Source organism: Mustelus asterias, chromosome 5 (assembly GCF_964213995.1).
Source record: "Mustelus asterias chromosome 5, sMusAst1.hap1.1, whole genome shotgun sequence".
Classification (NCBI taxonomy): Eukaryota; Metazoa; Chordata; class Chondrichthyes; order Carcharhiniformes; family Triakidae; genus Mustelus; species Mustelus asterias.
Window position 1 is genome coordinate 75,713,311 of NC_135805.1, and position 20,826 is coordinate 75,734,136.

At 45.0% G+C, this 20,826-nt stretch overlaps 1 protein-coding gene across 6 annotated transcripts in view; it reads right to left on the reverse strand.

The window, feature by feature from the left end:
• The window catches only part of ptprk (protein tyrosine phosphatase receptor type K), a 607,729-nt gene that overhangs the window by 157,073 nt on the left and 429,830 nt on the right, over positions 1-20,826 (reverse strand). For all 6 annotated transcript variants that reach the window (XM_078212848.1, XM_078212849.1, XM_078212847.1 and 3 more), the window contains exons 9-10: positions 5,142-5,251; positions 950-1,151 (exon numbers count right to left, since the gene is read on the reverse strand). In XM_078212848.1, coding sequence (XP_078068974.1) covers positions 950-1,151; positions 5,142-5,251 — 312 coding nt within the window. The remainder of the gene's footprint in view (positions 1-949; positions 1,152-5,141; positions 5,252-20,826) is intronic.

Genomic DNA, 20,826 nt, shown 5'->3' on the forward strand with positions numbered 1-20,826 from the left:
CAGGGAGGGGCAGCGTGCCAGGGAGGGGCAGCGTGCCAGGGAGGGGCAGCGTGCCAGGGAGGGGCAGCGTGCCAGGGAGGGGCAGCGTGCCAGGGAGGGGCAGCGTGCCAGGGAGGGGCAGCGTGCCAGGGAGGGGCAGCGTGCCAGGGAGGGGCAGCGTGCCAGGGAGGGACAGCGTGCCAGGGAGGGACAGCGTGCCAGGGAGGGACAGCGTGCCAGGGAGGGACAGCGCAGGGGGTTAGCAGGTGATAATGTGAGGAAAGGGAATGGGAGAATAAGAGAGGGCGAGAGAGATGCAGAGAGAGATAAAATCAGCTATAGAGGGAGATTTTGGTCATTTTGAAAGCTGAATGTGAAATGTTTAATTTAGAGTCCAAGTTGCATAATCATGGTCAGTTAATGTTATTTTCGTTTGTCACAGTAGAAGTCTTAAAATTTAAATCTTGTCATGTGCTCCTTCCAACCAGTCACTGAAAATTCAAATGTGTTATTAAAGTTATCAGTCCCCGACAAAGATCGTAACAAGTTTATGACTGAGATCAACTGCGTTGACGTAGAATGAAACATCTGAATGTATCACATGACAAGTACATTGTGGACTTATGATGTAGTTAACATAGCTAACTTTATAGCATTTTCCCATATTGTTGACTTTTTAGAAAAACAAAGGAAATGAAACCTAAATTTGGACCGTAAATATTGTGGTGGGAATTTTCACGCCCTGCTCATCACGGGAGTTGTTGCCGACGGGGGTGCGGAACTTGCAAAGGTCCATTGACCTCGGGTGGGATTTTCTGGTTTTGCAGCGAGCGTGGCAGGAAAATCCCCTTAGCCTGGGCATCATTTCCAAACATTTCACCTTTGTCCTGTTCAAAATATTATACTCAAATCAACTGATGGCAAGCACTGTTATTTTTGTCTACGTTCTGACGAAAGCCTATGTACTTACCAGAGATGTTAGTTGTAATGTTAACCACTGTCGCTGGACCAAATCCCTTCACAGTACTCGCTTTAATTAAGAACCGGTAGGTTGTCCCAGGATCCAGATGTGAGAAAACATGGTGCGTACTATTGCACATTTTCGAGACTATTCGAACAGGCCCAGCGACTTGGACAGCAGGGTCAAAAGATTTGATGCTGCTGTAACTGACCTGTCAGACATTAAGGAAAGAAGAGAACTTGGTAATTTTCCACCCTACTAAATCTTAAGTAGGAAATATGACAGATGATTACTGATGTCTAATATCTCTGAATTGCTCTAACTTATGAAAAGGTCACGATATTTGATGAAACAATGAACAGGTTGATGCTGTTCGCCTTTTGAAAGTCTGTGTAGACAAAATGTCACACAATAGGCTTGTTGGCAAAACAGAAGGCTAAAGATTAACAAGTACAGTAGCTGCGTGGATAAAAACCTGAGACAAAAAGTAGACTTGTGGTAAACGGACTGGAATTCTAGGGTTGAGTATTGGGACCACTGCTCCTTTTAATATACAATAACCACCTAAGTCTTTAGGGGACATAAAATTCAGCCATGCTGTTAACTTTAAGGAAGACAATAACAGACTCAAGGAGAACAGCGAGTCAAATAAAAGAGCAGAACAGAACATTAAACTGAATACAGAAAGTTGTCAGGAGCAGGTGAGGCATTACAAATGCAATGTTATAAAAATCTGAGTTTTGTCACTTTGTTACAGCAATGGTGTCTGGAAACATTGGAAATGGCACATTTGGATGGTTTCACACTCTATTCTAAGCAAAGACTTTGCCCTGGATCATATCCCTGCGCCTGCACAGGAGAAAGCAGCATAGAGACAACGTGTGAGAAAAATTAAATACAGAAAATAAATATTACTAACAGATTCAAAATGCAAAGGGGTTACATTTTCACCTTCATTTCTCCACCTGAGTGGCAGATGATTCACCTGACTGCCACTGATTGAAATGAATGGAATAAAAATCCAATAGATTCTACAGTGAGTGAGGAACCTGTTCCATCATATGCTGAATACAAAAATGACCTCAGTGAGGGGTAAGCCAGATGAGAGGTCAATAAACATTATTTGGTTAATGCAAGAGTTTGGCACCACTTTGCCCCCACTTTGAGAATCGAGTTGCTTTCCTTGTGTGCTTTGAGCTACCTGGACTCCTCTCTGGGTGAACATCAGTCTTATCTGAATATATTGCCCACCCTATTTCTCTGTATAAAGCAATAAACTGAACAATGCTGAAACAAAAAAAGCAGACAATTCAAAGTGGCATCAGAAGTAACAATATTTCACCAAAACGTCAAACATGAACTTCCCTTATATAACAACTTTGAAAATATTGAAAAGGTTGGGGCGGCGAGAGAGAGAGAGAGAGAGAGAGAGAGAAGCTGAACAAACTAACAAAGCACCCATTGACAAAAATAGAAGCTACAGTGTATTTTAGTTGTGGAACGTCAACAGGGAGAATATTAATAACTGCAGGGAATGAAGGATGTGACTCAGAACTTGATAGAGGGCAAATAGGCACACAATCAAAATAATAGCACATTGAGTAAACACTTTGATTACGGGATGATAAAAATTCCTGCGTGTGTGTGATCGGTGACGGATTCAACATGAGTTTGAGATTTTTCCGATGAAGCCGTATATCATGGAATCACCCAGGCTTGACCAAGCTGCTGGTTTAAATAGTAAAAATGTTTGCAGTAGAGTAGATAGGGAATAGAGTGGTCAGGAATTTGACCTTCTGGCCAGGCCAGGAAGTTGATGACTAGCCAATGGGCCATCCATGATAAAACAAAGAACAGTACAGCACAGGAAACAGGCCCTTCGGCCCTCCAAGCCTGTGCCGCTCCTGAAGTTAAGGAATGTGACCTTTGAGTCAGGATACACTAAGTTGATGAACGATTTGAGTGTTAAATTGTGATAAAAGTGATTGTCTCACCTCAGGCCAGCCTAAGATATGTAGATAATTGGGCACTGCTGTAAAACATCAGGATAGATAAGCAAAGTTTGTGTTTTGGAATAAACTCTGGACATTGTGATATCTCACCACGAAGCCCATGATGGTATAAATGAGTGATGCAATCTGTGTACCTTTGAACAGTATTCCGAGACAGCATTGCTCAGTATGCATATTTGTATTGAATAAACTGCTGCTTGCTTTACCTAAAGCTGACTCGAGTCACTTTAGGTATTCCAAAACACCAATTTAAACTATAATCACTGCTTCTTCATTCTCGCTGGATCAAAATCCTGGAACTTGCTCCCTAACTGTGGGTGTATCTCGATTGCAGTAGTTCAAGAGAATAGCTCACAATCACCATCTTGAGAGCAAATAGATAATGGGCAAAGAATGATAGCCTTTGTGAAAGAAAATTTAAACAAGTGTTTTCCTGCCTTCAGCTAATATTTGAAAGGATGAACCCTGACAGATAATTTACTTTCCTTCTTCTGGAACTTTTGCTAAAGAAATTGCACATGGAATATTTAATCCGAGATGGTTATTGCTACAAAAACGCAGGTTAAAAAAAGTACCTCATCATCAGTAGTTCTATGAAGATTAGGCAAAACAACTCCGATTAATTACTTCTTAAAAATTAATTCAGATCCAGATGTTTATAAGAACATAAGAAACAGGAGCAGGAGTAGGCCATCTAGCCCCTCTAGACTGCCCCACCATTCAATAAGATCATGGCTGATCTGAAGTGGATCAGTTCCACTTACCCGCCTGATCCCTATAACCCCTAATTCCCTTACCGATCAGGAATCCATCTATCCGTGATTTAAACATATTCAACGAGGTAGCCTCCACCACTTCAGTGGGCAGAGAATTCCAGAGATTCACCACCCTCTGAGAGAAGAAGTTCCTCCTCAACTCTGTCCTAAACTGACCCCCCTTTATTTTGAGGCTGTGCCCTCTAGTTCTAGTTTCCTTTCTAAGTGGAAAGAATCTCTCCACCTCTACCCTATCCAGCCCCTTCATTATCTTATAGGTCTCTATAAGATCCCCCCCTCAGCCTTCTAAATTCCAACGAATACAAACCCAATCTGCTCAGTCTCTCCTCATAATCAACACCCCTCATCTCTGGTATCAACCTGCTGAACCTTCTCTGCACTCCCTCCAAGGCCAACATATCCTTCCGCAAGGATGAAGACTATTCAGAGAAAAATGAAAATGCATTTACAGGACATTAAACATCTACATGTTCATGACCTCATGTTGGAACCTCCAGGACATAGCCAAAGATGGACTTGGGCTTCCAGGTTCAGGACAATGATAGCCATGAAGCTGAGAGTGTACAGGAAAGTGCCCCACTCCATCCTGCTTCAGTTTCCTTTCTTTGAGACACAAAGATGCCAGTTTTGGTAATTTCCCAAAGATGTTCAACACAGAGGGGCTGAGAGAGTCAGCTGGCAAGGCAACAGAGACCTGAGAAGATAAATGAAATCTTTCATTGTAGCCTCCCTTTGATCTTTTTGACCTTTTTGGTGGCACGGTACAGTGGTTAGCACTGCTGCTTCACAGCTCTAGGGACCTGGGTTCGATTCCCGGCTTGGGTCACTGTCTGTGTGGAGTTTGCACATTCTCCTCGTGTCTGCGTGGGTTTCCTCCGGGTGCTCCGGTTTCCTCCCACAGTCCAAAGATGTGCGGGTTAGGTTAATTGGCTATGCTAAATTGCCCCTTAGTGTCCCGGGATGTGTAGGTTAGAGGGATTAGTGGGTTAATATGTGGGGATCTGGGGAGAGGGCCTGGGTGGGATTGTGGTCGGTGCAGACTCGATGGGCCGAATGGCCTCTTTCTGCACTGTAGGGTTTCTATGATGATTCTATGACCTCGAGGCATTCTGGTTGCTTTGCACATTTAGAAACCATAAGACTGCAAGACTAATTGTAGAGTTGTAGCTCTCCAAACACATCTATATTTCTGCACCTCTCCGTTCCCCAACCCACTTTTTATAAGCTCTAACCCCTGTTGATCGACAGCCCTTCTGGGAAGTGTGGATGGACCATGTAAAGGAACAAGGCTTCAAGGGCTGGGAACTGAGGCCAAGACAGGCATAAGTTGTAACTGTCCATTGATCAGCCAAAACATGTGTGGAAGGGTGGGTGTAAATGCCTCCTTAGTCATGGAGTAACCAAATCTATTACCTCATATTGTGTGATAACACCATTTGCTTCCACGGGCTCCTTCCATTGTAGGAAGATTTTGTCCTCAAACGGTGTTCCTTTTAATGAATCACTCGGCACAGGACCAGGTACTGTAATTTTAAAAACATAAATATCATTGAGAAATTTGTATTTACGCAGAAAATAAATAGCTCCAATGAGAAAGAAAACATTTTGCATCGCTGCTCCTCTAGGACTCGTCATTTAATTTAAAAATTCTCCACTGAAATTGAATTATTCTGTGATATGCAAAATTAGATTGTACACTTGCTAATATGGATGCAACATTTGGCAGCTGCCTGAGGGGCAAATGGATTAACATTTACTTTGTGTGTGTTAAAATATCAATGGCATCCCAAAACCTCCAGCTGAATATAACAGTTTGTCGTCCTTCTGTCACAATATTGCTGGACTTCAACACAAAGCTGGGCAGGAAATCACAGAATTGATATGGTGCAGGAGGCTAGTTTGGCCCATCATGTCAGCACCAGCTCTCCAAATGAGCAGAGTTCCATTCTCCCACCTTGTCTCTGTAACCCTGCACATTCTTCCTTTTCAGTCCAATTCCCTTTGGGATGCTCCAATCGGACCTGCCTCCACCACTCTCTCAGGCAGAGTATTACAAACTGGAACCACACACTGCATAAAAATGTTTTTCCTCACATCACGAATGCATTTTTTACTAATTACTTTTAAATCTGTGCCCCCTCATTCTCAATCTTTCCATGATTGGGAACAGTTTCTCCCTATCTACCTTTCCAAAGACCCTTCATGGTTTTGAATATGGGCTGACTGGTACTCAGTAATGAATGGCTTGTCTCTTCAAAATTTCTACCAGACACAAGGGGACTGATGCAAAAATCAGAACTCAGCTTCACAAAACTTAACCACAACAAAATGAGAAATTCAGCGCCACCCAGGCCTTCTACTCATTAAGCAACAACCTATATAGTCCCTTTAACATAATGAAATGCCTCAAGATGCTCCATAAGAGCATTGAATTAGAGCATTCAAAGAATGACACCAAGCCACTGATGCGCTATTCAGACACGAGGCTTGAAGCTCAGTAAATGAAAGGCTTTTATTTACTGTTAACGAAGCTACCAGAACTTATATACACTATCCCAGACTGAAGGGGTCCCGGCCAGAGCAGGGACTCTTATACCTCTCCCAGGAGGCGGAGCCCAACTGGGATGTGCCACAACACTACAGTACAAAGGTGTAACAACCCCACCCTAACCCCAACAGCAACAATAGCACAATCCAACAGTAACATATGTACACCCTTGTAGTACTGGCCAGCCCCAGGCTCAGCACTATCCAGTGGGAACCAACGATGGTTCACCACAGCCACATAAGGCGATATTAGGTCAGATGTCCAAAAACTTGGTCAAAGAGGGAGGTTCCATGTGTCCAGAGATGGGGAAGTGCAAGGAGGGAATTCCAGAGGTTGGGGCCTGGGCAACTGAAGGCTTGGCCATCAGTTGTGGAACAATGATAATAGGAAACACATAAGTGGCCCAAATTAGAGGTGAGCTAAGATGTACACAACAAACTGAAATGTGGCTGCAGGTTATACAATCCCCAGGATGCAATGAAGCAACTCACCGAGCTTACTTCAACAGCAAGCCATAGCCCTGTGGATTGTGCCACCACACAGGTGAACAACAGCAGTGTCATATGAATATGTTAACCTCCAAGTCACACAGTATCCTGATTTGGATATGTGCTGCTGTTTCATTATCATTGTTGGATTAAAATCTGAAATTGCCGACCTAATGTCATTCTTGCAATGAAGGCATCATGATTTCAAAAAGATACACCCCTACCACTTCTCAGAGCAACTAGGGATGGGCAATAAAAGTGACCTTGTCAATGCTACCTATTTCTACAGGACAAAAATAAATTTCCCACTCTGCTAGTATGCAGCTGACATGAATACTCATTTGAAATGGGTGACTGGGTTATCTAGTGGCAAATATCCTTTAGATGATGCAGAGCTCATAATAGAATGGATATTTTTACCATCTTTTCACACAGTTATGGGTTGAGTGAGTGGGCGGCACGGAAGCACAGTGGTTAGCACTGCTGCTTCACAGCTCCAGGGACCTGGGTTCGATTCCCGGCTCGGGTCACTGTCTGTGTGGAGTTTGCACATTCTCCCCGTGTCTGCGTGGGTTTCCACCGGGTGCTCCGGTTTCCTCCCACAGTCCAAAGATGTGCGGGTTAGGTTGATTGGCCATGCTTAATTGCCCCTTAGTGTCCCGGGATGCGCGGATTAGCAGGTAAATATGAGGGATAGAGGGATTAGCAGGTAAATATGTAGACATTACAGGGATAGGGCCTGGGTGGGATTGTTGTCGGTGCAGACTCGATGGGCCGAATGGCCTCTTTCTGTACTGTAGGGGTTCTATGATATCTATTTTGGTTTGCTGTAAAAACAAATGAACTGATAATCGGTTACATGAAAATTTTAAACAGATTTACCTACTTCTATGATCAAAATATCAGGTTAAATGTTTGTTTTTCAGTTTTCATCTCCAACACCACAGCCTCCATTAGACATGACACCTTCTCATCCAGGACTCTCATTCCCCTCCTCCAAATACCATGAGTTTCCTAATAGGAATCCTATTATCTGATATCTTTGGAAGAAGGGACCCTACGAATTCAGAGATGAACATGCCACTTTGACAGATGTGGCACAAAAGACTCTTTCACTTTGTTGTGTGAATGACTGACAAAATTTTCTGCAAATGCCACGATGATAATATTCCTGGTTTTAGTAGTGCTCAAAACATGCCAGCATGATCAATCATAGAATCCAACAGTGCAGAAGGAGGCAATTCAGTCCATCGAGTCTGCATCAACCACAATCTCTTCCAGGCCCGATCCCCAAACCCTATGCATTTACCCTGCTAGTCCCCCTGACACTAAGGGGCAATTTAGCATGGCCAATCAATCTAACCCACACATCTTTGAACTGTGGGAGGAAAGTGGAGCACCCAGAGGATACCCACGCCGACACGGGGGGAGAACGTGCAAACTCCACACAGACAATGACCCAAGCCGGGAATTGAACCCGGATCCCTGACGCTGAGAGGCAGCAGAGCTAACCACTGTGCCGCCTTAATAGCTACCACGCCTTGATCTTCCTCACCTGTCATACTGCCACTACTATTTTGCAGGTCCTAGCAAACTTACCTGCCAATATCTGATCAGGTCAGGTGCATTGGTGTGTTTCCTATTCCTGGAACTATGCTGGTGAACTGACTGTCTAAAATTGGATGTAAACAGACAACTTTAATTTCACTCTGTTCAAACCCAACAAATGTTTCTCTGGTAAATAATACTGGAAAATATCCACAATGGGTGGATTTTCCCTTCATCATTTGAACCGGAACTGGGTTTTATTTCCCTTCATTACAATTAATCTCCAGCAGGCAGTTAACATTTGGGTGAGTTTTAAATTTCCTTTGCTCTGTTATGGTTAAAACAACAACTGTATTCACCGATCCAAAGTAGTTAACAAGTAACCATTTATTTTTATTAGCGAGGTATGCATTTTAATCCAATGATAACTCCACAATATTTTCCCAACATGTTTTCCATCAAAACTAGCAGGGCAAAGGTCACTTCAGTACATCTTATTCTGTCATGGGAACCACCCTACTAAATTTCTCCCACAGTGCACCCCTCTCTGGGAACACAAGATTTGGCTCCAAACAATCATTCCAAGTAAAACACACAAGCTTTATTTATTAAAAAGCAATAAACTACCTAAAGTGCTCAGACTAAAAATAACAGCTGAGGTTTTACTGTTCATCACACCAGTCATTAGCTGCACTGAGAAAAAAGCTAAATTAGATGATTGATTAATCCTTCTGATTTATCTATAATCATATAGTTACAATCAAATGAGGGGGGTGGGTTACACCTGAACTGGAGGGGGACTCATATCCCGGTGGGGAGATTTGCTGGAACCATTCGGGAAGGGTTAAACTAGTTTGGCAGGGGGGTGGGACCCAAAGCAGTAGGGAGAGAGAAGAGAAGGTGGAGGACAGTACAGAAGTTAAAGAGAGCACATTAAATAGTAAAAGCAGTGTCAGCAATCCTAGTACTAGACAGATCAGGCAAAAGCAAGGCAGAAAGCAAGCAAAAGCAAGGGAAGTCCAGATTAAACTGCATTTATTTCAATGCAAGAGGCCTGACGGGCAAGGCAGATGGACTCAGGAAATGGATGGGTACGTGGGACTGGGATATTATAGCAATTACTGAAACATGGCTAAGGGAAGGACAGGACTGGCAGCTCAATGTTGCAGGGTACAGATGCTATTGGAAAGATAGAACTGGAGGTGAGAGAGGAAGGGGAGTTGCATTTTTGATCAAGGAAAACATCACGGCAGTACTGAGAGAGGATATATCCGAGGGTCCGCCCATTGAGTCTATATGGGTACAACTGAGAAATAAGAATGGGGAAATCACTGATACGATTGTACTATAGGCCCCAAATAGTCAGTGGGAAATTGTGGAGCAAATATGTGAGGAGACTACAGATAGTTCCAAGAAAAATAGGGTGATAATAGTAGGGGATTTTAACTTTCCCAACATTGACTGGAACAGCCATAGTATTAGAGACTTGAATGGAGAGAAATTTGTTGAGTGTATTCAGGAGGAATTTCTCATTCAGTATGTGGATGGCCCGACTAGAGAGGGGGCAAAACTTGACCTCCTCTTGGGAAATAAGGAAGGACAGGTGACAGAAGTGTTAGTGAGGGATCACTTTGGGACCAGTGACGATAATTCCATTAGTTTTAAGATAGTTATGGAGAATGATAGGTCTGGCCCAAAAGTTAAAATTCTAAATTGGGGCAAGATCAATTTTGATGGTATCAGGCAGGAACTTTCAACAGTTAATTGGGAGAGTCTGTGGGAAGGCAAAGGGATATCTGGTAAGTGGGAAGCTTTCAAAAGTGTGTTAACCGGGGTTCAGGATAAGCACACTTAGAGTGAAGGACAAGGCTGATTGAAGTAGGGAACCCTGGATGACTCAGGATATTGAGTCCTGGTCAAGAAGGAGGAGGAGGCACATGACATGCACAGGCAGCTGGGATCAAGTGGATCCATTGAAGAGTATCGAGGGTGCAGAAGTAGAGTTAAGAGAGAAATCAGGAGGGCAAAAGGGGGGCACGAGATTGCTTTGGTAGATAAAGCAAAGGAGAATCCAAAGAGCTTCTACAAATACATAAAGGGCAAAAGAGTAACAAGGGAGAGAGTAGGACCTCTTACGGATCAACAAGGTCGTCTATGTGGATCCACAAGAGATGGGCAAGATTCTAAATGAATATTTCTCATCAGTATTTACTGTTGAGAAAAGCATAGATGTTAGGCAACTTGGGGAAATAAATAGTGATGTCTTGAGGAGTGTACATATTAGAGGTGGTGGTGCTGGAAGTCTTAAAGCACATCAAGGTAGATAAATCCCCAGTACTTGATGAAGTGTATCCCAGGACATTGTAGGAGGCTAGGGAGGAAATTGCAGGTCCCCTAGCAGAGAGATTTGAATCACCGACAGCCACAGGTGAAGTGCCTGAAGATTGGAGGGTGGCAAATGTTGTGCCTTCTTTTTTTAAGAAGGGCTGCTGGGAAAAGCCTGGGAACTGCAGGCCGGTGAGCCTCACATCTGTAGTGGGTAAATTGTTGGAAGGTATTTTGAGAGACAGGATCTGCAGGCATTTAAAGAGGCAAGGACTGATTAGGTACAGTCAGCATGGCTTTGTGAGTGGAAAATTAGTCTCACAAATTTGATTGAGCTTTTTGAAGGGGTAACCAAGAAGGTAGATGAGGGCAGTGCAGTTAAAGTTGTCTACATGGACTTTAGCAAGGCCTTTGACAAGATACCGCATGGTTAAATCTCACGGGATCCAGGGTGAGGTAGCCAAATGGATACAAAATTGGCTTGATGACAGAAGACAGAGGGCCTGATTTACCAAAACTTCGCGTCCGTTTTCAGACGTGAAGTCACGGTAAAGTTGGGCGTCGGGCCTATACCACGATCTGCACCCGATTCCAAGTAGATCGCAGCTTTACCGACACCTGATTCGGGCGCGGGTCCGGCATGTGCCCGAATTGGGCAGCCCGACGATTTAAATGTATTTGCATGTATTTAAATCAACTTAATGAACCGCGCGCCCAACTCTCCTGCCCAATCCCACTTTACCGCGTTCTGGCCCGATCCACGTCCACGCTGTTACCGACCTGCAAAATAAAAGTCTGAAGTCGCCGCTGCAGCCTCCGAAGAGCGGGGTCAGAGACTGCAACGGCTCTCTGACCCAGGTCATCTTCTGGTCGGGGTGGGAGGAGGAGAGGGGGTGTGCCGTCTCATCCCCTGGGGGAGTGGGAGGGGAGGGGGTGTGACCGATCATCCCCTTGAGGGCGGGGGGGGGGGGGGGGGGTGGTGGTGGAGAGAGGGGGTGTGACTGATCATCCGCTGGGGGTGGGTGGAGAAGGGGTGTGACGTCTCATCCTCGGGGGGGGGTGACCGATCACCCCCTGGGGGGTGGGGGGGCGGGGTGCGACCTATCATCCTCTGGTCAGGGGGTTTTCCACTGCCTGACTGCGGCCGATCCCTCCTGGCACCGTCACTGGTACACTACCAGCCACAGCCATCTCTCCTGCTCTCTCGCACCTGCAGGGAAGAGTAATCTGTGGCTGGTAGTGTACCAGTGATGGTGCCAGGAGGGATCGGCCGCAGACAGGCAGCGGAACCCCCCCGACCAGAGGATGAGACGTCACACCCCCTCTCCTCCCACCCCCCTTCCCCACCCCAGGGGATGATCAGTCACACGCCCACCGCCCAGAGGATGAACGTCAGAGAGCCGCTCTCTCCGCTTTCTGCTTTTTTTTTTACGCGCCCGGGCACGCTGTTAGATTTTTTTCGAACTGCGCATGCGCAGTTCAGAGCTCCGATCGGTCTGCCAGCGCTAAGCCCCGCCCACAGCGCAGATCGGGCCGGAGCCGGCAAAACGCGTATGGGCGCGCTGGAAAGAGGATTCCAGGCGCGGATCTATTTGACGCCCAGATCCGGCACTTAGACTCAAAATGGTAAAATTCCCCCCAGAGGGTGGTTGTAGAGGTTTGTTTTCCAAACTGGAGGCCTGTGACCAGTGGTGTGCCTCAGGGTTCAGTGCTGGGTCCTTTGTTTTTTGTCATTTATATTAATGATTTGGATGAGAATTTAGTAGGCATGGTTAATAAGTTTATAGATGACACCAAGATTGGTACATAGTGGACAATGAAGGTGGTTATCTAGGATTGCAACGGGATCTCGATCAATTGGGCCAGTGGGCTGACGAATGGCAGGTGGAGTTTAATTTAGATAAAAGCAAGGTGATGCATTTTGGTCACTCGAACAAGGGCAGGACTTACTCAGTTAATGGTAGGGTGTTGGGGAGAGTTACAGAACAAAGAGATCTAGGGGTACATGTTCATAGCTCCTTGGAAGTGGAGTCACAGGTGGACAGAGTGGTGAAGAAGGCATTCAGCATGCTTGGTTTCATTGGTCAGAACATTGAACACAGGAGTTGGGACGTCTTGTTGAAGTTGTACAAGACATTGGTAATGCCACACTTGGAATACTGTGTACAGTTATGGTCATCCTATTATAGAAAGAATATTATTAAACTAGAAAGAGTGCAGAAAAGATTTACTTTGGATGCTACTGGGACTTGATGGTTTGAGTTGTAAGTAGAGGCTGGATAGTCTGGAACTTTTTTCTCTGGATTGGAGGCGGCTTAGGGGTGATATTATAGAAGTCTATAAAATAATGAAGGGCATAGATCAGCTAGATAGTAAATATATGCTTCGAATTGTGATGTGGTGGCCATTACGGAGACTTGGATGTCTCAGGGACAGGACTGGGTGCTTCAGGTGCCGGGTTTTAGATGTTTCAGGAAGGACAGGGAGGGAGGCAAGAGAGGGGGGGGAGTGGCACTGTTGATCAGGGATAGTGTCACGGCTGTAGAGAAGGTGGACGCCGTGGAGGGATTGACTACGGAGTCTCTGTGGGTGGAGGTGAGGAACAGGAAGGGGTCGGTAACGTTGCTGGGTGTTTTCTATAGGCCGCCCAATAGTAACAGAGATGTTGAGGAGCAGATGGGGAAACAGATCCTGGAGAGATGTAGGAATAACAGAGTTGTCGTGATGGGAGATTTTAATTTCCCAAACATAGATTGGAATATCCCTAGGGCTAGGGGTTTGGATCGAGAGGAGTTTGTTAGGTGTGTCCAGGAGAGTTTCCTGACACAGTATGTGGATAAGCCTACTAGAGGAGAGGCTGTACTTGATCTGGTGCTGGCTAATGAACCTGGACAGGTGGAGGATCTCTCAGTGGGTGAGCATCTTGGGGATAGCGATCATAATTCTATCTCCTTCACGATAGCATTGGAAAGAGATAGGATCAGGCAGGCTAGGAAAGTGTTTCTCTGGAGTAAAGGGAAATACAGTGTCATCAGGGAGGAAATTAGACGGGTAAATTGGAAGGAGGCATTCTTGGGGAAAAGTACCGAAGGAAAGTGGAGGATTTTCAAGGAATGTTTGTCTGGAGCTCTGCATGACAACGTTCCGATGAGACAGGGGGGTGTTGGTAGGGTACGGGAACCGTGGTGCACGAAGGTTGTGATGAACCTGGTGAATAAGAAAAGAGAGGCGTACAGAAGGTTCAGAGAGCTAGGAGGTGTTAAGGATTTAGAGGAGTATACGGGATGTAGGAAGGAGCTTAAGAAGGAAATTAGGAGAGCGAGAAGGGGTCATGAGAAGGCCTTGGCGGGTAAGATTAAGGAGAATCCCAAGGCTTTCTACAAATATGTCAAGAGTAAAAGGATGAGATGTGAAGGCATAGGACCCTTAAAAGGTGAAGGGGGAAAAGTTTGTGCGGAACCGTTAGAAATGGCGGAGCTGCTTAATGAATACTTCACCTCGGTATTCACGGTGGAAAGGGATCTGGGTGGTTGTACTGCTGGTTTGCGGTGGACAGAAAGGATCGAGCATGTGGACATAAAGAAAGAGGATGTGTTGGAACTATTGAATGGCATCAAGGTTGGTAAGTCGCTGGGACCGGATGGGATGTACCCCAGGTTACTGTGGGAGGCGAGGGAGGAGATTGCGGAGCCTTTGGCGATGATCTTTGCATCGTCGATGGAGACGGGAGAGGTTCCGGAGGATTGGAGGATTGCAGATGTGGTCCCTATATTCAAGAAAGGGAACAGGGACAGCCCGGGAAATTACCGACCGGTGAGTCTAACCTCAGTGGTTGGTAAGTTGATGGAGAGGATCCTGAGAGACAGGATTTATGATCATCTAGAGAAGTTTAGTATGATCAAAAGTAGTCAGCACGGCTTTGTCAAGGGCAGGTCGTGCCTTACAAGCCTGGTTGAGTTCTTTGAAAATGTGACCAAACACATTGACGAAGGAAGAGCGGTGGATGTGGTCTACATGGACTTCAGCAAGGCGTTCGATAAGGTCCCCCATGCAAGACTTCTTGAGAAAGTGAGAGGGCATGGGATCCAAGGGGCTGTTGCCTTGTGGATCCAGAACTGGCTTGCCTGCAGAAGGCAGAGAGTGGCTGTGGAGGGGTCTTTCTCTGCATGGAGGTCAGTGACCAGTGGAGTGCCCCAGGGATCTGTTCTGGGACCCTTGCTGTTTGTCATTTTCATAAATGACCTGGATGAGGAAGTGGAGGGATGGGTTGGTAAGTTTGCTGACGACACCAAGGTAGGTGGTGTTGTGGATAGTTTGGAGGGATGTCAGAAGTTGCAGCGAGACATAGATAGAATGCAAGACTGGGCGGAGAAGTGGCAGATGGACTTCAACCCGGATAAGTGTGTGGTGATCCATTTTGGCAGATCCAATGGGATGAAGCAGCAGTATAATATGAAGGGTACCATTCTTAGCAGTGTAGAGGATCAGAAGGACCTTGGGGTCCGGGTCCATAGGACTCTTAAATCGGCCTCGCAAGTGGAGGATGCGGTCAAGAAGGCGTACGGCGTACTGGCCTTCATTAATCGAGGGATTGAGTTTAGGAGTCGGGAGATAATGCTGCAGCTTTATAGGACCCTGGTTAGACCCCACTTGGAGTACTGCGCGCAGTTCTGGTCACCTCATTACAGGAAAGATGTTGAAGCCATTGAAAGGGTGCAGAGGAGATTTACAAGGATGTTGCCTGGATTGGGGGGCATGCCTTATGAGGATAGGTTGAGGGAGCTTGGTCTCTTCTCCCTGGAGAGACGAAGGATGAGAGGTGACCTGATAGAGGTTTACAAGATGTTGAGAGGTCTGGATAGGGTAGACTCCCAGAGGCTATTTCCAAGGGCTGAAATGGTTGCTACGAGAGGACACAGGTTTAAGGTGCTGGGGGGTAGGTACAGAGGAGATGTCAGGGGTAAGTTTTTCACTCAGAGGGTGGTGGGTGAGTGGAATCGGCTGACGTCGGTGGTGGTGGAGGCAAACTCGTTGGGGTCTTTTAAGAGACTTCTGGATGAGTACATGGGATTTAATGGGATTGAGGGCTATAGATAGGCCTAGAGGTGGGGATGTGATCGGCGCAACTTGTGGGCCGAAGGGCCTGTTTGTGCTGTGGCTTTCTATGTTCTATGTTCTATGTTCTATATTTTCCCAAGGGTCGGGGAGTCTAAAACTAGAGGGCATAAGTTTAAGGGGAGAGATACAAAAGTGTCCAGGGGGGCAATTTTTTCACAGAGGGTGGTGAGTGTCTGGAACAAGCTGCTCGAGGTAGTTGTGGAGGCGGGTACAATTTTGTCTTTTAAAAAGCATTTAAACAATTACATGGGTAAGAGGGTATAGAAGGATATTGGCCAAACGTGGGCAATTGGGACTAAGTTAGGGTTTTTAAAAAAAGGATGGGATGGACAAGTTGGGATGAAGGGTCTGTTTCCATGCTGTAAACAGCTATGACCTCCATGAGGGGTAGAATGGCTCACCTCTTTTCCAATTCCTTACTTGACTGCCACAGCTTTTAAAAAATATGCTTGCAAATTCAGACACTGCTTAACTGTTTAAGCACAATGTCTGTAAAAGATACAGAGACATTTTTTCAAATGTATAGAGGCTTGTAGATAGTGCACTCAATACGACACACACAGTTTGCACACATACACTAAAGAATTACAGACAGAGTATAGATTAAACACGTTTTTGAGTCCGATAAAAGTTAAAGATATGCGGGTCTTGTAGATTGATGACTTGGATGGTTCCAAGCTGGCATGGTGGCCCTCAGGATTTGGTGCTAAAATGATCTAAAAATGTTGACAGTTGATAAATGATGGATGTTGAGCGTTCCATCACACTCCTGACTTGTGCCTTGTAAATGATGAACAGGCTTTGGGTGGGAGGGGAGTTACATGAAGCAGAATTCCCAGTCAATGCATGTTTCATGAGTTGGCCAAAGCTGCTTTCCCCTTTTGTACCTCAGATTCTACATGAAGAGTCAGATTGTCTGTCACCCATGGATCTGAGGTAGCAGATTAGCTAATCACTTCCATGTGGTTATTCAGTATGACCATGAGTGGAGATGTGAAACCAAGAAAATCATGGTCAAAGGAGAAGGTGTTTATCATCAGGATGAACATGGTCCAGCATGGGAAAGACAATGCATAAGTCTATGTAGTTGAGTTTTCATGTGAGCGAGTGGCACGGCTTCACCAGCACAGAGGAGTTCTGTGATCAAGATGTGCTGTATTTTAATCCATCAAGGCTGAAAGTGAAGATTATGAAGTTGGTCGTCTGGCCGAGTGTGCAGGTAAACTCCACCAGTAACTGCAGGGAAGGCAATGGTCACAAGCATGGAGAAGATGATACCAAAGTGGGGTTTAGAACACAGCCCTATTTCCTGCCGTTCTTCACTCTGAAGCTGTTATAAATGGTGCTGTCAAACTGTACAATGTAGTGTGTGCTGTTATGAAGGGAGGGGGTGAAGTCAAGGAGCTTTGGTCAACAGCCAATTTTCTCCAAGCTCTAGTAGAATACTGGCAATGTTGAATGTTTTTGGTGTCTGTGGTAGCTTGGCCTCTTTAAGAGGCGATCCTTCATCGATCACATGACCACGGACCGAGCTGGAACCAATGGAGTGCGAACGTGCAAATCTCGTCCAATCAGGAGCTGCATGTCTGGAGAGCAAGTTGTTGGGAGCAGACCTGTGATCTTGTGTTACAAATCCTTCAACTATAAATAGTTTCTTCTCATTGAATAAATCATCTTGCCATACTGAGCCACCTTGAGTTATTGCACTGTCGACAAAGACAAACCGTATCAGGCGTTGAAAGACCACAGGGCAGAGTTAGCAGGGAAGGAGAGTGATCACTCCAAGTGCAAAGGAGAAAAGGTACAGACTCAGTTATAAAGATGCCACTCTGAGGGGCGTTGGGGACAGTACATTGAAAGACTGGGTTATTTTTTTGTTGCAAAATAATTAAAACCGAGGTGATGCATAAGGTGATCCTGCTCACACTCTGCGATCCACAGACTTACAATCTGGTGAGGAGTTTGACGTCACCCGAAACTCCAGGCACAAAAGCCTTCAACCAATTAGTCAATTCAGCTAAGGATCACTAGTGTCTCTCCAGTGTACATTGCCAGAGTAGCCTGAGAATGGCGAAGACTTGCAGTCCCTACTGGAGATGTCTGTACATGTTTTCCCCCTTTTGTCCAATCGGAAAAATGGAGATGGGCAGTCTTGGTCACTCCATAGTCTTTTAGATGTTGGCCAATCTTAAACAATGAGATGTGTGAACTCCACAAATAGCTGTGAGGTACACTCACCTCTATCCATATTTAATTAGGTATTCATTGGAGATTTGATATTTTAGTTCAAATACCAAAAGTCACATCATTTGTGGCAGCCATTTTAACAGCTTGTTGGTGTCCTTTTTCAGAGTATTGACTGCAAATTCATAAAAGGCATGCCTGTACCTGGCCTGACCAGAAGGATATGAACCAAATTGTCAGCACACTGAAGAGACAGCCAAACCTTTCGTGATAAGTTCTCAACAGAACTATATTTAGATAACCATTTTTGATGCAGTTACTTGGTGCCATAAGCAGATTTAAAAGACTAGTTAAAACGCAAGACAGCTTGTACACCTTAAGTGTTTCAGCTGTGTGCTGAAGTATGTCCATGTACATGTGGACAATAATCTTACTGAAAAGATCGAATGAGATGACAGGCCACAAGACAAAGCTCAAACAGTTCAGAGGTCATCAAAACCCTGTATTGTAACAAACAAACTGTAATAACTCGTACCTTTTTTAATTTTTATGATGCAAGTAGAAATGGCTTTAGTAGTTTTATTTTTTTATTGTCAACAGATGCCAGGCATCCAGAGTGAGGAAAATGGAGGAGCATCAATTATAATCTAATCACAAAGTTTATTGAGTGATAATCGGGTTAGTTCCCAGAAAATGTCATTATTCTACAATATGTATTGAATTATTATAGGCCCATTACAGTTTGATTGTTTCCCCTTTACTGTTGTACATGGTCATGTATATCAACACATTTAAAAATAAAATGAAAAGATGCAACTTAAGTTTGTCTGCATTACATCTTACTTTGGTGTTCACGTCAATCAACAAATAAAATGAGCTTATTTTCGATAAAGCTTCTGATATCTTTAACAACAAGGGTCTAGTATTAAGGCGGCGTGGTAGCACAGTGGTTAGCACTGCTGCTTCACAGCTCCAGGGACCTGGGTTCGATTCCCGGCTTGGGTCACTGTCTGTGTGGAGTTTGCACATTCTCCTCGTGTCTGCGTGGGTTTCCTCCGGGTGCTCCGGTTTCCTTCCACAGTCCAAAGATGTGTGGGTTAGGTTGATTGGCCATGCTAAAATTGCCCCTTAGTGTCCTGGGATGCGTAGATTAGAGGGATTAGCAGGTAAAATATGTAGGGATATGGGGGTAGGGCCTGGGTGGGATTGTGGTCGGTGCAGACTCGATGGGCCGAATGGCCTCTTTCTGTACTGTAGGATTTCTATGATTAAGGAATGGCACTCTGGCCAGAGACTGGGAAGAAACAGCAGAAGATAATGTGCACAGTGGTTCATATTTTAGTAAAATGGACAAGGCGGAGCACTTTGGCAAAAATAAGTTAGATTGGAAGTCGAGCAACATGAATACAGTGGAGGCTGACAGAGATCTGATAAACTGAACAGTTGTTCAGGTTGATGCACGCAACTCATAGTCTTCACAGAATCCCTACAGTGCAGGAGGAGGCCATTCGGCCCATTAAGGCTGCACTGACTCTCCAAAAGAGCATCTTAACCCAGGCCCACCACCACCACCCCTTCACCCTCAACATTTACCATGGTTAATCCACCTCACCTACACCTCTTTGGATAATAAGGGGCAATCTAACATAGCCAATCCACCTAACCTGTACATCTTTGGACTGTGGGAGGGGTACCTGGAGCAAACCAATGCAGGCACGGGGATAACGTGCGAACTCTGGCTGGAATCAAACCCAGGTCCCTGGCACTGTGAGGTAGCAATACTAAGCGATACGCCATCGTGTCGCTCATATCGCGCATGGAGATATGCGATAGCTACTTATTACGTAAACATAAACAGTGTCTATAAGATGACAGTACAAGCTCAGTTGGTAAATGCATCACATGGGATAGTTTTGAGCCACAGACCAAGGGTGGTCAGTTCCTTGATCTGTGCTGAGTTAAAGCACTCAGACAGGTCAATAATGGACTGCTCGATTAGTCTCAGAATCCCTGGGCTGTGGATGGACAGCAAGATTATGGGGGAAGAAAGAGATATTGGACAGGGTTCAAGCTCTTAGTTGCTGTCCTACTGTTGGAAGCTGGACACTGGATGCTGACAGGCTCAGACTTGGTTGAGATAGCACCACACCGCTACTGGGCTAGAGATCTGGTACAGTGCTGCCCTGCCCTGAAGGGAACACTCCAGAATGTCAGTACAACCATAAGATGATGATAGTAAAATGCCAACTTCTTTACACAAAGAACCCCAAGTGCACATTTTAGCTTGTAAACTTTCATTACTCATTTCAAAAAAATGTACAGCAATTATTTGTGCAAATATGAAAGGAAAGAGCTAAAGATTCTGAAACAAAACTGTAAAGCTGAGCAAATGTAGCAATTCTAAGAAAGTATTATGTTTTGAATGGTCTCTGACCTCAAATATCAATCATGTCCCTCTCTCCACAGATGCTGCCATGCCTGCTGAGTATTACCAGCATTTTTGGCTTGTATTCTATCTGCAGTCTTGCTGCTTTTGAGTCGGTTTTGCTTAAGGCATTGATTGCAGGTTGAAAGTACTTACTGGTAAGCAGCTGTTGATCATGGAGAGTCTTTTGATCAAGACTCTCCATGCTGCAAGTCAACACTCTACCCTGCTCAAGACATTGGGAAAAAAATGCCACTCAGGTTGTGATGCCAATAAGCTAACATAAGATCCAACAGAAAAAAAGATTATATATTAAGTCTAAAGACACCTATATGGACATCTCTGCATTTTCAATGGTTTCCTTGCAACAACCACAAGAGAAAAAAAAACACTTAGTTTTGTCCTTTATTCGTTTCCCCACCGCCACCCAAAAATAACTTCTCTACTTTGTGACATACAGGC